Raw genomic sequence first — 15,823 nt, forward strand, 5'->3', positions numbered from 1 at the left:
CATGGGAAACCAGTTCAAATCCGCTCGGACAATGCAACGGCAGTAGCGTACATCAACCATCAGGGAGTAATTTGCAGCCAAAAAGCAATGATGGAGGTAAGTCACACGTCAAAGTAGGCAGAACTTCATCATCCAGCCTTGTCCGCATTTTTTCGTTCCGGGAGTCCTAAACCGGGAAGCGGATTTTCTCAGTCGACACGCCATTCATGCAATCGAATGGGCTTTACACCCGAGGTCTTCCAAACTCTTTTAGACAAGTGGGGGTTACAGGAGATAGATCTCATGGCGTCCCGTCAGAACAATAATGTTCCTGCATATGGGTCAAGAACAAAGGATCTCAAAGCGACCTTTGTGGATGCCCTGTCAGTGAGATGGGACTTTCGTTTGGCCTATGTGTTTCCACCAATCGCCCTACTACCCAGGGTGATGTGAAAGGCAAAAAAAGGAAGGGGCGCCATGATACTGATATCTCCGGCTTGGCCCAGAAGACATTGGTACACAGATCTGCAGAGGATATCGATGGATGCTCCATTCCTACTCCCTCAACGTCCAGATCTACTGTCACAGGGTCCTTGCTATCACAAGCACCTGGACCGACTGTTTTTAACGGCGTGGCTCTTGAGACTTCCATCCTGAAAGCAAGAGGATTCTCACAACAGGTAATTCAAACAATCCTCAGAGCAAGGAAACCTTCCTCAGTTCGCATTTATCACCGAATATGGCAGGCCTATATTCAGTGGTGCTGTGACCGGAAATTTGACCCTAGGTTTTTCAGAGTTTCCAGAGTCTTAGCATTCTTCCAGGCAGGAATGGACAAAGGTTTATAGGTGGCTTCCTTGAAAGTGCATGTGTCAACATTGACTGTATGGTTCCAAAATAAAATTGCTAACCTTCAGGGTGTGCGCACTTTTTTCCAGGGAATGCTGCACATTCAACCTCCTTTTTGTTCCTCCTACAGTGCCTTGGGACTTAAGTTTAGTCCTAAAGGCCCTTCAAGTTGCCCCATTTGAACCACTAAAACGAGTGGATCTTAAATGGTTGACAGCTAAAGTTCTCTTTCTACTGGCCATTGCTTCAGCTAGAAGAGTTTCAGTTTTAGGGGCATTGTCGCCCTCCTTTTTCTGATTGTTTTTTTTTTTTTTTTTTAATACAAGCAGAGCGGTTCTCAGAACCAAATCTGGGTATCTTCCTAATGTGGTATCTAAATTCCATCTTAACGAAGAAATTGTAGTCCCTGCCTTCCAGGGGTCGGACCTTTCTGCAGGAGATGCACGTAGTCCGTGCCTTAAGGATCTACGTGGATCATACCAGTGCCATCAGAAAAACAGACACTCTCTTCGTTCTCTACAGATTTCACAAGAGAGGATGGCGTGCTGATAAACAGACACTGGCGAGATGGCTTCTGATGACTCTTTCAGAAGCATATTCTCAAGCTGATCTCCCTGTTCCGGCTAATGTCTCTGCTCACTCTACTCGTAAGGTAGGTCCATCATGGGCAGCACAACGTGGTGCTTCAGCAGAACAGGTATGTAAGGCAGCCACATGGTCTTCTATTAACACATATTAGATATTATGCCTTTGATACCTTTGCCTCTCAGGACACTGAAATCGGGCGAAGGATTCTCCTATCCCCACCACTAAATTGATTTGGGACATCCCATTGTTATCCTGTGGACCCTGCCAGAGAAATAATCATTATGGTAGACTTACCGTTGATAACGCTATTTCTCCTAAGTCTACAGGATCCACAGGGATCCCACCCTGACGCACCTTATTTGAGGATCCTCTCACTCACTAACTTTTTCTTCTACGGAAGTGTGTTCTTCTTGCTTGATTAGGGCTCTCTGTGATGCTCCTGCCTTGACCTTTGGAAAAACAACTGATTTGCCTGAGACAGGAGGCGGGGATATAGGGACGGGCCCTTTGTTTGCTGGGAGGCCGAAAGCTTTGATTGTTTGGTGCCAATCCGCTGTCGCTACCTCATATCCCAATGTTATCCTGTGGACTTAGGAGTAATTGCGTTATCAACGGTAAGTCTACCGTAACGATTATTTTTTTACTGAGGTTTATTTTCTACCAGCGAAGACTTGGACACCAGAAAACATAAAATATTTGTGATCTAAAAACAGTTCTCGTACTTGAAAGTATGTAAATATCCTGTGAGTCTTTATAGACAAGCAAACAACCCACCATTCTATTAGGAAGTGTACAAATCTAGATATTCCTCCACAAATTTGTATGAATTGTATCTATTGACTCTTAGGTTTATATTCAATTAAAGTTGGATCCATTCCGACATGTATTTGTCGGAATAGATCCAACAACCCATATTCAATCCCATCTTAATTCGACTTTTTCAAGTTGAATTTAGATGGGACACAGAGGAGGAGAGGGAGGGCGAGCCGCGGGGAGACAGCCAGCGGGCATACAGGGAGATCAGCGCTACAGTAGCGCTGCAGCAGTATGTCACTCAGCCGCCCGACCTCACGGCAGCTTCCACCCGGCTCCAGCAGCGCGCTGGAGCCGGGTGGAAGCTGCCGTGAGGTTGGGCGGGTGAGTGACATCCAGCTGTAGCGCTGATCTCCCTGTATGCCCGCCGGCTGTCCCCCATCCCCCCCCCCCCCCCTCCTCCGGGTCCATCTCATTCCGACATCATTTTGATGTCGCAGCCAAAAAAAACAAAACAGAGAAGTATTGGAAAGTAGACTCTTTTTTGGGAGCACTCTAATTCAGAGGACATGTTGATACTGATAAAAATCATTTTTAATAAGTAAATCATAAAATAGGATTTAAGGAGTATCTGAGTATGAATAAAGAAGCTTCGCGAAAATATGAAAAAAGATTATAAATCATGCGTGATATCCATATCACAATCTACCAGTTGCTGGAAATTAATAGCTGTGGTACCAAAAATAATTCATCATTGCACGTTGAAACTCATGTAGTATGTGACCATTTATTCTGCAGATATCCATTATGGATCATTATAGATGCAGAGAATTAAATCATTGGTCATGTGAAAACCGAGTACCCAATAATATATGTATAAGTGACACTGTGAGGGTGAGTACAATATTTGCGGTCATACCTCACTGGAGATGCCCAATCTCTTTTGACCTTGGAAGCTAAGCAGTGAAAGGCCGGGTTAGGAATAGGATGGGAGACCACCTCTGAAGACCCTGGTACTGCAACAAATTGACTCCCCAACACAGTGTCACTTATACATATATTATTGGGTACTCGGTTTTCACATGACCAATGATTTACCACTGAAAGCAACAAGCATTGGTACTAGGACTGATTATCCACACACATTTGGTTGCTATATCTGGAAGCAATTCAGTTATAATTCAGTTTTTCAGAGGTTACTATCTACTTGATTAAGGACTTGTGCGGTTCCCACTATTTCTCTTTCAAAAATCATTTTGATGTCGGACTGAGATGGTCGAAAAGGGGGCCAAAACCTGACTGATTTGGCACCGTTTTCGACACAAGCATGTGGATCGGCAGCTATTCCGCCGATCCACGTGCTTGTCGACAAGTTGAATTTATCGACTTGTCGAAAAATTAAGGGAAATATTGAATAGGTCGAATCTGGATTCGACCTTAAAAAGTCGAAAACTGACGTCTTTTCGACAGACGGCAGTTTTCGACTTCAATTGAATATACCCCCTGGTACTTATTTGCTCCTATCCTTACAGATTATGAGTAAATTGTATGTTATGTAAAAGTGACCTACAGTATATAGCAACAAATTCCAAGTGGCCTATATTGTTTAGGGCCCTTACTCGATCAGCATTCTCTATATATGTAGAGTTTAATTTCACGAAGTCTTTGTCTATTCTATAGTAATTCATTTTCTGGGGAAAGATTGGAGTTCCAAAACTGCCGGCATGCCCAGTGCCCCATGTGGAGTAATGACATGCAGCATTTTCTGGTCCTGAACTGTCGACTGACTTGCTCTTCCTCATTTTTGCTTGCTTGTTCATGCAATGTCTGTTTCATTTTTTCATTTTCCAAAATAAATTAATATTAAAAATATATTTGGGACATACAGTTGTTATGTCCAAAATGATGACTTTGGTATGCTTTAGTGGAGAGGCCAAAAAAATCCCATAACAAAGTTGTGGCAGGTGCATCACATATTTGAAAATTTCTGAAATAATTATTGACGTATTTTGTCATGTGGCCACATGGTGGAGCTTATGTCACAGAGATCTAGGTTGTATTCATTATAAATCTGGTCGATTTGACATTCTATATGCACACATATTTATAATTAGTCATTGTTTATACTTTTAGATGTATGATAGGGAAAACTAGAAACTTTCTTCCATTGGGTGTTGCCTGGAATTTTATGTCATGTTAATTTCAGACTATCAAAATATGGCATTAGGTACTATTTTGCAGGACCTAATGTTATGTATTGTTATTTAATACCTTGTCAAACTATAGAAAGTTATCAGTACCATAGGGGTTCATATTAAAATGTACAAATTAAGCCTACGTTTGTTAAAAATTTGTGCGAACTGCAAATCATCCATATATTTCCCTAAAATGTAAAATTTCGTGTTAAGCATGGTGATTGGCTTATTCAAAGAGATTTGATGACACTCTCTTGTGCTAAAGCAGAAGCCAAATGTTTCTAAAAGAGTGAGACTTCCATATTGCAGTAGCAGCCATTTAAATCTTCCCCACACAGTGATTTTGCATAGCAAACTCTGAGTTAAAGGAGGACCTCCTGGAATATTGACTGATACCTCTAAGTATGTACTACATTGCAACATAACATAAGTGAGACCAAAAAAAGGAGGAAGGCCTTAAGCAATAGGACAACAATTAGTTGTTCCATCACATTTTAGTGTCAACAGTTTATCACTTTTCCCTTACTATCCAAATACCATCCTCTGTAATCAGTGCTGGTGATCTAACAATTGCAGATTCTTTATGGTATCGTAGCACTGATATTATCTTTGGAAACATTAATTATAAGTACTAATTTGTCATCAGCTGTGTTTTACAGCTTTTATATGAATGTGCTGCTTATAAAAGGTTACGTATCATGAAATTCATTGATTTTAATGGTATTTTGTGGAGAACATATACTCTGGGGTGAGTGTGGATGCATTATAAAGGGTGCACAGCTAGAAGAAAGGTAGTCGTGTATGTTTATTAGCTAGCCTTTTGTATGGTTTACAATATATCACATGTTGTGTTACAGGAATTGGAATGATCTTGTACATGTTGTACAGCTGATGTGTGCTATTTTTATTTTTCTATTAAACTTAGTTTCTGAGTTTGTCGTCAAATTATATACTTATGTCGTAAAATATTAACCAGTCAAGGAAGTATCTCGTATTCAGAACTGTACAGACTTTTTTTCCCCATTGGTATAAGTGATTAGTTTTAATCCAAATTATCTTTCTATTTTAAGACTATTTTATGCTATTATATCCTATTGGAATTCTTAATTTCTTCATCACATTTCAGGTTTGCTTCTATGAAGTGGTCCAACCATTGAAGAATAAATTAAGTGATTTTCAGATGAAGACTGAAAAACAATCTGATGAGCTGAATGGGTACAAACAGCAAGTTAAGAATTTAATGGAGGTATGATAATAAGCTTCTCACTGTAATTATATTATTTAATGATAACTAGTAAATGGCAGCATAATACAGGTAAGTGATATCTAAAATCACACATGTTTTCCAAGTCACTGTGCAAAATTCATTTAATTAAGCTTGTGTTGTACTAAATTGGAAAATATTTCTTAATTCTGATCTTATTTTTTCCCCCATAAATCTTTTAGCATTCGAATGACGTATTGTCTGAAGTAGTTGCCCAACATGCTAATCAGGATGCAAGGATTCATGTTATTCTAGTTATATGCATTGTAGAAGAACACAAGTATCCTCTGGCTAGGTTGTGGCATTGCAACTGTCTTACTGCCAGCTTACATCACATTGCGCTATAACTGTTTACTACAGACTACAGCTTGCCTGTACACGCTCAGGAGGTCACTGTACTGTGAGCTGTGGCCTGCCTCCTCATGTACAATTTTGGTACTGGCCCCTAGCATGAAATGGTTAAACCATTTTTAAAGGTGCGTCCACACGGGGTGATGGGGTGTCTCGGCCGATACTGACTACATGCCTCCGGGCACAATATAGTCAGTATCGGCCCTGCCTGCACACACTACTTTCTTGCGATGCCGATCCCGCGCATTGGCATCGCAAGCTCATACACACAGTGCGATATGCACTATGTTTCCATGCGATATGCACCGTGTGTACGTACTTTTACTAAAGCATTGATCAACTACTGTTTCCACTCCACGGCTTTCATGGGGTATATATTTGGTGTGTGTGTGTATACTCATACATCTAGCTGCAGTGCTGCACAGAATAATTTGCAAGGGGGCTGAATCTGTATACACAGCACATAAAATGGATAAAAGCTGTGGCCACTACATCATGGAACTTCATGTGCAGATACGGAGACACAGATATACAAGTGTCACATATCAAATTAATAGTCTGAGTCTTGTGGTGTGACCTAGTTGCATTGTGATTAAGATGCATTTTTGTCGCAAAAGATGCAAAAGAAGGCGCCAGACGCAGAGTTTCATGGGACTTGATGCACCGAGAGGGACTGTTTGGTACAGCTGCAGCAATTGTGTATGACACATTTGTATGTTTGTATATGTAGAAGTTCTAAATATTGAAACAATATAGATGGACTGTAGGTCTCAGAACACAAAACGTAGCTGACCCAAGATTTATATTAGAGTCACTGTCATGATGATGTAAATATTAAACTAGCAGAAATTGATTTAAATATATGCTACAATATTTTAATAGTGGCAGTAACACACACATGAAACAACATGACCATAAACACAGAAACCTATGAACACACATTTAGGGAATCAAATGAAATGGGAAGAGTCCTACAATCCTGACACGCAGGATAATGCTGGTAAGACGCACAGTAAACGGCACATGTGATAGGAAAATAAAACAAAGTATTAATGGCACTTAATCAAATGGGGACTGAACACTGAACCGAAGAAATGCAGTTTAAGAAAACATTAATATCTGCAGGAATTCAGGCGTTATCATATAATGATACAGAATGCAGATAATGACAACCAGTAGGTATGGCTGTATGCAAGGCCGGCAACAGAAATCTTGGGGCCCCGTATCTATATCTGAGGTTCGGTCCGACACTTGCTCCTTACATCAGATACTTATATGCTCAGGTGCCCTCTGGAGAATGGATTCGATATAGTACAGAGGATGGCTGCACTCCGAGGCTTCATGCTGCATTCCCAGCTCCCCAGCCCATCCCAAAACCCTGCATCTTCATACCAATCCACTCTTACCCCGGGGAGAGACTCACCTGTGCTGCACTCCTCAGACCCGAATGTGAGGAAACCACGCTTCGCTGGGATGGTGGTTACCCTCTGTGGGATTCAATTCACTCGGGCAGATCAGAGTATATAAAAAATAAGTCTTTATTATGACAGCACAACACCATAAAATAGTCACATGTTACAGGGTAATTGGTAGCATGTATCCTCCAGCAGCCTCTTGCAGTCAGCATCCATAAGTAGCAATAGCAATAATCTGTATCCTTACCACTACCTCTTGCTAGACAGTCGTGTGTCCCCAGCCTGGGGTACTGGCTCACACTGACCCTGTCCTGGTAGGGTTTCCTCTGGTGGCACAGCGATGCCCAGCTCAGAGTGTTTCCTGCCGATGTCTGATTCACAGGATCTAACACAAAAGACTCCCTTCCATTGAGACCTGCTCTCCTTATATACCTGACTGGTAGATCCCCTCTGGTGCCAAACAGTCTGCTCAGGAGTTTGGGTCAGGATATCCAAAGGCTGTGTCAGCCAGTATCCTGCCGTGGAGACCCATTGTACATCCTCTGGGAGTTCTACCCTAATTACCTCCCAGATTACCTGATGACCTAGATAAATAACTTGGGCTGGCAGCTAGCTATTTTACCAGTCACTCAGTCATTGTTCTGATTACATTACCAGCAACACCTATTCACACAATGGACTTGCATATGTGATACAAATGTTAATGAGCTAGCACAGCTGCTTGGTTCTCCTCCTGTCACACACTATGGCCTGTCCTGCTGTAGTCGCACAGTATGGCAATGGTCTTTATATCTCAAATACATACCATATTGCAGGTAATAGCAAGGACAATAAATACCTAATAACATGAAATAACAGTATACATGATACACCTATGCTCTGGTGTATATACCTAGACTGGGCCAAGGATTAAAAAGTACATTATACTGTGAGAAACGGGTGATGAATAAAAAGGTTCTCAGTCCAAGTCCATCTCGTTTCGTTACACCGAACACTGCACAGCAGACCCTAGCAGAAGAGGCCAGTGCGGTGCAAGGGAATCCTGGCCAGCGGAACTGCTGCCATGTCCTGTAACTGCCTGCAACATAGCAGAACCCGGAAGAGTGGACGACCACTCGCTCCGCACAGTTAGTGTGTGTGATAGGTTCCTGCCACTCTGAGGCTGTGGCCACACCGCCTACAGCTCGCTGCCCTATTTGGATAAGATGTCTCATATCCCTGCTGGGTACTTATCAGCATCTACTTGGGGCCCCTCTAATCCTTGGGGCCTGATACAGTTGTTCCCTTTGACCCCACCTGTCGCCGGCCCTTGCTATATGGACCAAACACTGCTACTGATGACGTCTGGAAGTAACCGCTGCTTCTGGAACTTATGAAATGTTACCACATAACTCATACAGGGAAAGAGATACTAAACTAGTCATAGGGTTCCTGGTGAACAGGCTAGGGGGTGCCCAGTATGATTTTCACCAGAGCTGGGGAGACCATTTTATAGACCGTACTGGGGATTTCGAGTAATAAGCCACCCTGCGGCTTTCTGAAGCAGGAGCAAATCCTGGCTGTTATCAGCATCCAGTGATAGGGGTTGGTTCCAAGGAGTCCGGCTCAAGCAACCATTAAAGGAGACATGGCAAACACTTAACATACAGTAGATCACAGTTATGGTTGGTTGGCAGAGGGAAAACTGTGCTAGACTGCTCAGCACACATCTCTGGGGAAATCTCCCCATCAGTACGGGCCTTAACATCGTGATTGTGGGCCTAATTCAGCATGGGTTGTAGATGTGCATAGTCTGTTGTTTTTTTTTTTTTACTTTTGTTTCAAAATGTTGCTGTCACTCCGTATGGGCCATCAAAGCGGACAACAATTTTTGAATTTGAAATGGCCTGAAAATATCATTTCACAAACTTGAGCCTTTTTTATCTTATTTGAAATTGTGTTTGGTGTGAGAGATTATCTTATTTGAAATATCTTAGAACAATGTTTAAGTAAAGATACTTTTTCCTACATGGATATCTGCATTATGATTGTAGGTTTTATATTACCTTAATAAAGTAAATACTGTACAGAGAACTATGCAAGGATTGTACAGTATGTTACTAGAAGATTGTCATAGGCTTTCCTTATCTCTAAAAAGTGTGAAAAGTGTTGGTGATTGAGACCATCAAGGAACAATATAGAGATATACTGTATGTGTTTATGATTACACATGTACTACGCACTATTCTATTTTTGTACAATTTAAAAACTGCACCTGTTAATAGAAACATAGGGGGGGTATCCATTTAGGGATTTTTTTGTGTGTGTGTCAATTGTTTTTCAGGTTATCCAATTAGCCCCCGTTATTTCCACCCAAAAATTTTCCTTTTGTGCACGAAAACATATTGGATATGCAAAAGGTTATGTACCTATGTATTTTTGCAGCCTTTCTAAAAGTCGATTTACATACAGGACTAAAAGCAGCACTTTAAAAATACATTAAATACACTTTAAAATGGAGCCGCTGCGGCCGCTGTGATCAAACCTTAGCCTACGTACTTTTTACACCGTTAGCGTACAAAGCCCCGTACCGTGAACGCACTTTGCGTACAAACGCCGTGCTGGCCGTACAAAGTACACGCAGTGCGTACACACCCAAAGACACGCCGTGAGCACTTTGCAGCTACACGTGTGACTGAAATACACTTATAACCTTAGCAGGAAAAAGAGACACGACACCAGATTGTATTTAAGATGCTGGGTTCCGACACACCAACATATAATTGCTGAAAGGGGGTTACAATAACAACAATACAATACAATAGAAAAATGGCTACAGTCAATGGTACGTACGTTTTGGTTTCGCCTGCGCTTCCCGGTCCGGTCCTCAGTCATCAAGGTAGATGACCTTCAGAGTCTGTGTGAGACCTGGCCTGCAGCTGGCTATTTATACATTTCTCCAAAACCTAACACAATGGAAACTGTAATCTTTGTCCATTGGACACAGGGATGGTCATTTACAGTACAGGAGAGGTCATAGGTCGGTTTGAATAGGTGGGCGATGTCTGTCTCAGGTGCAGTTGCAGATGTTCTCCTCTGGGTTATCGCCGCATATCAAGTGTACAGTAAATACAGTTACTATTTATATTCTGCTCCTGTGCATAACTATTCTCAGGAGCGTGCGATCTTCTGCAAACTAACACCGGAATATTGCTCTTAAAATACCCTACAGCTGGATACCAAACATCACCTTATAACCTAGTTCTGTCCCCTCCTATCCTGTTAAGGTGAATCCCTTTGTTCTTGTACCATTTAAACATGTGTAACTCGCTGGTGTGGTGCAGGGAGACTACGTGTACATTGTGCACTATTTGTATTAAATATGTAATGTGTTTTTATGGCTTTTCCATGCGATTACAAACACTACCGTAATTACTCATACCACGCGCTAATACGCAGGACCGCGGGAGCGACCATACGCAAATTGAAAATATGCGCACGCACGGCAGAACAAGTACGCGCACGGAGGCCATCTGTGTGTAGTTTGTACATGATGTGTGTACTGCAATATTTTTCGACTTCGACACCTTAATCGGCAAAAATGGATACTTATCGTGAATTTGATTTCGCCAGCCACAGGCAGGCAAATTAAAATCCTCGGTAAGTGCTGGAATTGGGGTTAATTGGATAGCCCTGGGGGTGGTAATTAGCCACGGTAAATTACCACAGCTGATAGGATACCACTCGGTTATATTAAATGATTGTCATTAACTCTTTTTTGTTCTGTTACCTGATCAGTACCTGGACATTTGATACATTCATCTAAATGGTACTCTAGATTTGCAAGCATTCACAATATTTGCTCAGGTTTGATTTGTTGTCAGATATTATGTCTTAACTTTGCTCCACTCAAATTAGTATAACATTCTGATGAGTGGTTCACCTACTAATAGAATGTGTACAACGTCCACCTGTACGTACATTAAGCATACTGTATTATAGATACACATGGGAACACTTTTGAATGTTGCAATAACAAAAATATTAATAGACTATGATCCCATTGAGTTCTTAACTTTACGTCTGGCTTGTACAAACTTAAAACATCATGGAATGAACTTTGAAATGTTAATTTTCTCTAACTTGTGTATATGTACAGTGTATATTTAAAAATAATATATAAAAAAATTCTCATTCCTATCTGAGCAATGTAAGTTTTTGTATATGCTCACAAATGACAAATATGCATTTTCAAACCCTTATAAACCCTGGTAAATCAAAACTATGTGATAGAAAAATTTATTTTAATGAGATTTAATACAAACTCTGTACTTCTAAATGTGTGCAGAGACTTAGATCACTTGAAATATTATACGGGGCAATAGTTCTACATTAGATTTATTTAAATATGTCTTTTATCTGGAGTATGCTTTACTATTGCAGATCAGTACCAGTTTTGCAGTGTTTACAGAACATCATTGCAATATACCACAGGGTTTAAAGTTGCTGTTCTTATAAAAGATTTATTTTTTGTTACATTACTTTTTAGGACCTTTGTGGGGTGATGTGTAATAACAGTGTGTACATAGTAAGAGGATTCCATATTTTGATGATAATAATTGTACTTCTACTGGGTTTTAACCATGGGAAGGTAGTTAGTTTTCCTGTGTCATACATTTCCTTGTTACTTTGATCTTCTGTTTTTCTTGTGAGGATATTCTATTTGAGAGTCTGTATTTTCTCTAGCATTGCAGTATTTTATCATTGCAAAGTAGTTCCTCCTAGATGTTGTTAGTCTGCTCCTGTTTTGGTATAAATGTTCTGATTTATTTCTTTTGGTGGGTAATATTGACTTTTGACTTTGTCAATATTTGCCTTATGAACATGGAAACTGCAGGGCGATAAGTCTAGCAGGGCATGTTTTTCAAATTCTTACAGATGTTTTGAAGTATGTGCGTGTATTTTGTTATATATAGCTTTTCTCTTTGATTTAAAAGGTCACTTGTAACAGGTATGTGTGGTGTATTGATGTATAAATATCTCATACACTTGCAGCAACAAGTACCTTTGTGCAAACGCAATAGAATTTTTTCATTAATGTAATTACGTATTCACTGCAAACTGGATATTGATGTGTTTTATAATATTGCAACTAATCTAAATGTAGTATTTGTTTATAAATTGCTTAGTGTATGTACACTTTATATGGACTTTATTTATTGAATTCAAGTATACCTGAAGGGGGTTGGGTATTCGTGACCGGCGGTCAGCATACCTCCACCGGGATCCTGGCAATGAAATGGTGGGGGGAGCGCAGCAAGCCCCTTGAGGGCTCGCAACAAGCCCCTTGTGGGCACGCTGTGCTTGCCACGCTGCGGGCCTGGTGGTGACCTGCGGTCGACACAGGTTCTGTTCCCACTGTATGGGTGTCGTGGACACCCACGAGTGGGAGTAGTCCCGGTTGGTCAGCATGCCGACTGTCTGGATTATTAGGGGGCGGGATGTAGGGGTAGGTGTTGTGACCGGCGGTTTCCTCGCCACTGGTCACATAACTCCATCCCCCTGAAAGGTCTTTTATCACAGAATGCCTATCTAGCTGCAATAATTGGTTAGATATGTATTCTTAATGCATGTATGTACTGTAAATGCCCGAACACACTAGAAGGCTTGAAAGAGGACCAATTTGGAAGATGAACGATTTCTCTTGAGTCCCTGCCAAACAATATTGAGTATATACACTGAGCTTTTTTTTTTTTTTTTACAAACAAACGACAAACAATCTGGGATTTAAGGGATTGAGCTGCATGCATGAACGACTGACAACCTGCTTCAAATGACCATGGGTGTGCGTATCGTTCATTGGGGCAGATGTATTAACCTGGAGACAGCATAAGGAAGTGATAAACCAGTGATAAGTGCAAGGTGATACACGCACCAGCCAATCAGCTCCTAGCTGTTAATTTACATATTGGAGCCGATTGGCTAATGCATTTATCACCTTGCACTCATCACTGGTTTATCACTTCCTTATGCCTTTTCCAGGTTAATACATCTGCCCCAGAGTTTGCTGTGTGTACACACTTAAACGATTTGATCATTCATAACCATCGTTATATCTCAAGTCTTTGGAAAAATATTCTAGTGTGAATGGTCCTTTACTCAGTTCTGCTTCTCCAACATATACTTTGCTCCCACAGCCCAGCCATCATTGGAGTGACATCCGCTGTTTTGCAATCCCAGATGCATATATGATTTTAGACTTGCAGTGCTTTATAGTTTAGAAAATATATAATATTGTTATACATCTATAACTTCATGAAAATTAAGCAATAGTTCTCTTTATGGCAGAGTTATGAAGAGGAGAGGAGATGCCGCTCAGAACTGGACACAAGATGTCAGCGGCTGACATTGCAATTGGCAGACACTAAACAGCTAATTCACCAAGGGGACTATAAAATAGAAAATTATGATAAAGTGAAAAGGTAAGCATTTATTATAAATGTTATTTGTTTTTAATTTTATATAAATTACTAACTGAGATTATATACTTTAGACGGTATGATAAAGCTCTATCTTGCATACATTGAAAGCTGATTTTCTCTGTGACCGTTATTTTGAGTATGGGTCATAGGGTCAACAGTCGTTGGGTCGACAGTGACTAGGTTGACACCTGAAATAGGTTGACACGGTCATTAGGTCAACATGAACAAGGTCGACATCGAAAAAGGTTGACATGAGTTTTTTTTAAACAATTTTGGTGTCGTTTTCTTTAAGTTACCGGGAACCCGAATTAGTGCACCGTGTCCCCTCGCATGGCTGGCTACGCTCGCCATGCTTCGGGCAAGGGGCCTCGCTCCACTACCGCTGCGCTCGGCACAGGTTACTATTCCCAATCGTAGTCCACGTGGATCGTAAAGTACAGTCCCTTGCTAAAGTATTCACCTCCCTTGGCTTTTTACCTATTTTGTTACATTACAACCTGTAATTTATTTATTTTTTTAATCTGAATTTTATGTGATGAATCTGCACAAAATACTTTAAGTTGGTGAAGTGAAATGAGAAAAATGTATATAAAGAATGTTTCTAAATAAAAATTAGAAAGTTGGCACGTGCATATATATTCACCCCCTTTGCTATGAAGCCCCTCAAAAGTTCTGGTGCAACCAATTACCTGAAATTAATCCACCTGTGTGCAATCTACGTGTCTCATGATCTGTCAGTATAAACACACCTTTTCTGAAAGGCCCCAGAGGCTGCAACACCACTAAGCAAGAGGCATCACACCATGAAGACCAAGCAGCTCTCCAAACAAGTCAGGGACAAAGTTGTTGAGAAGTACAAGTCTGGGTTGGGTTATAAAAAATGTATCCAAATCTTTGATGATCCCCCGGACCACCATCAAATCCATCATCTTCAAATGGAAAGAACGTGGTACCACAACAAACATGTCGAGAGGGCCAGCCACCAAAACTCAGAGACCGGTCAAGGAGGGCATTAATCAGAGAGGCAGCACATAGAACAAAGGTAACCCTGAAGCAGCTGCAGAGTTTCACAGCAGAGACTGGTGTATCTGCGCATGTGACCACAATAAGCCGTACACTCCATAGAGCTGGACTTTATTGAAGAATGGCCAGAAAAAAGCCATTACTTGGTGTTAAAAATAAGAAGGCACGTTTTGAGTTTGCCAAGAGGCATATGGACAACTCGCCAAATGTATGGAGGAAGGTGCTCTGGTCAAATGGGACTAAAATTTAACTTTTCGGCCTTCGGCCACCAAGTAAAACGCCATGTCTGGCACAAACCGAACACATCCCATCACTCCAAGTACACCATCCCCACAGTGAAACATGGTGGTTGCAACATCATGCTGTGGGGATGTTTTTCAGCAGCAGGGATTGGTAACTGTTTTGAGTCGAGGGAAAGATGGATAGTGCTAAATACAGGGATATTCTTGAGTAAAACCTGTTTCAGTCTGCCTGTGATTTGAGACTGGGACGGAGGTTCACCTTCCAGCTGGACAATAACCGGCAGCATACTGCTAAAGCAACACTTGAGTGGTTTAAGGGGAAACATTTAAATGTGTTAGAATGGCCTAGTCAAAGGGGTGTAGTATGGTATGCCGGCGGCCGGGCTCCCGGCGACCAGCATACCGGCGCCGGGAGCCCGACCGCCAGCATACCGACAGCATGGCGAGCGCAAAGGAGCCCCTTTGCGGGCTCGCTGCGCGTGCCACGCTATTTATTCTCCCTCCAGGGGGGTCGTGGACCCCCACGAGGGAGAATATCTGTCGGTATGCCGGGTGTCGGGAATCCGGCGCCGGTATACTGTGCGCCGGGATCCCGACATTCGGCATACTGAAGACCACCCAGTCAAAGCCCAATTGAGAATCTGTGATCAGACTTGAAGATTGCTGTTCACAAGCAGAAACCATCCAACATGAAGGAGCTGGA

The 15,823-nt window shown here is 41.5% G+C and overlaps 1 protein-coding gene across 3 annotated transcripts in view; it reads left to right on the forward strand.

The window, feature by feature from the left end:
• PIBF1 (progesterone immunomodulatory binding factor 1) overlaps window positions 1-15,823 on the forward strand; it is a 504,884-nt gene that overhangs the window by 66,027 nt on the left and 423,034 nt on the right. For all 3 annotated transcript variants that reach the window (XM_063952932.1, XM_063952931.1, XM_063952930.1), the window contains 2 exons: window positions 5,491-5,610; window positions 13,722-13,855. In XM_063952932.1, the coding sequence (XP_063809002.1) occupies window positions 5,491-5,610; window positions 13,722-13,855 (254 nt within the window). The remainder of the gene's footprint in view (window positions 1-5,490; window positions 5,611-13,721; window positions 13,856-15,823) is intronic.

This window comes from Pseudophryne corroboree, chromosome 2 (assembly GCF_028390025.1).
Source record: "Pseudophryne corroboree isolate aPseCor3 chromosome 2, aPseCor3.hap2, whole genome shotgun sequence".
Lineage (NCBI taxonomy): Eukaryota > Metazoa > Chordata > Amphibia > Anura > Myobatrachidae > Pseudophryne > Pseudophryne corroboree.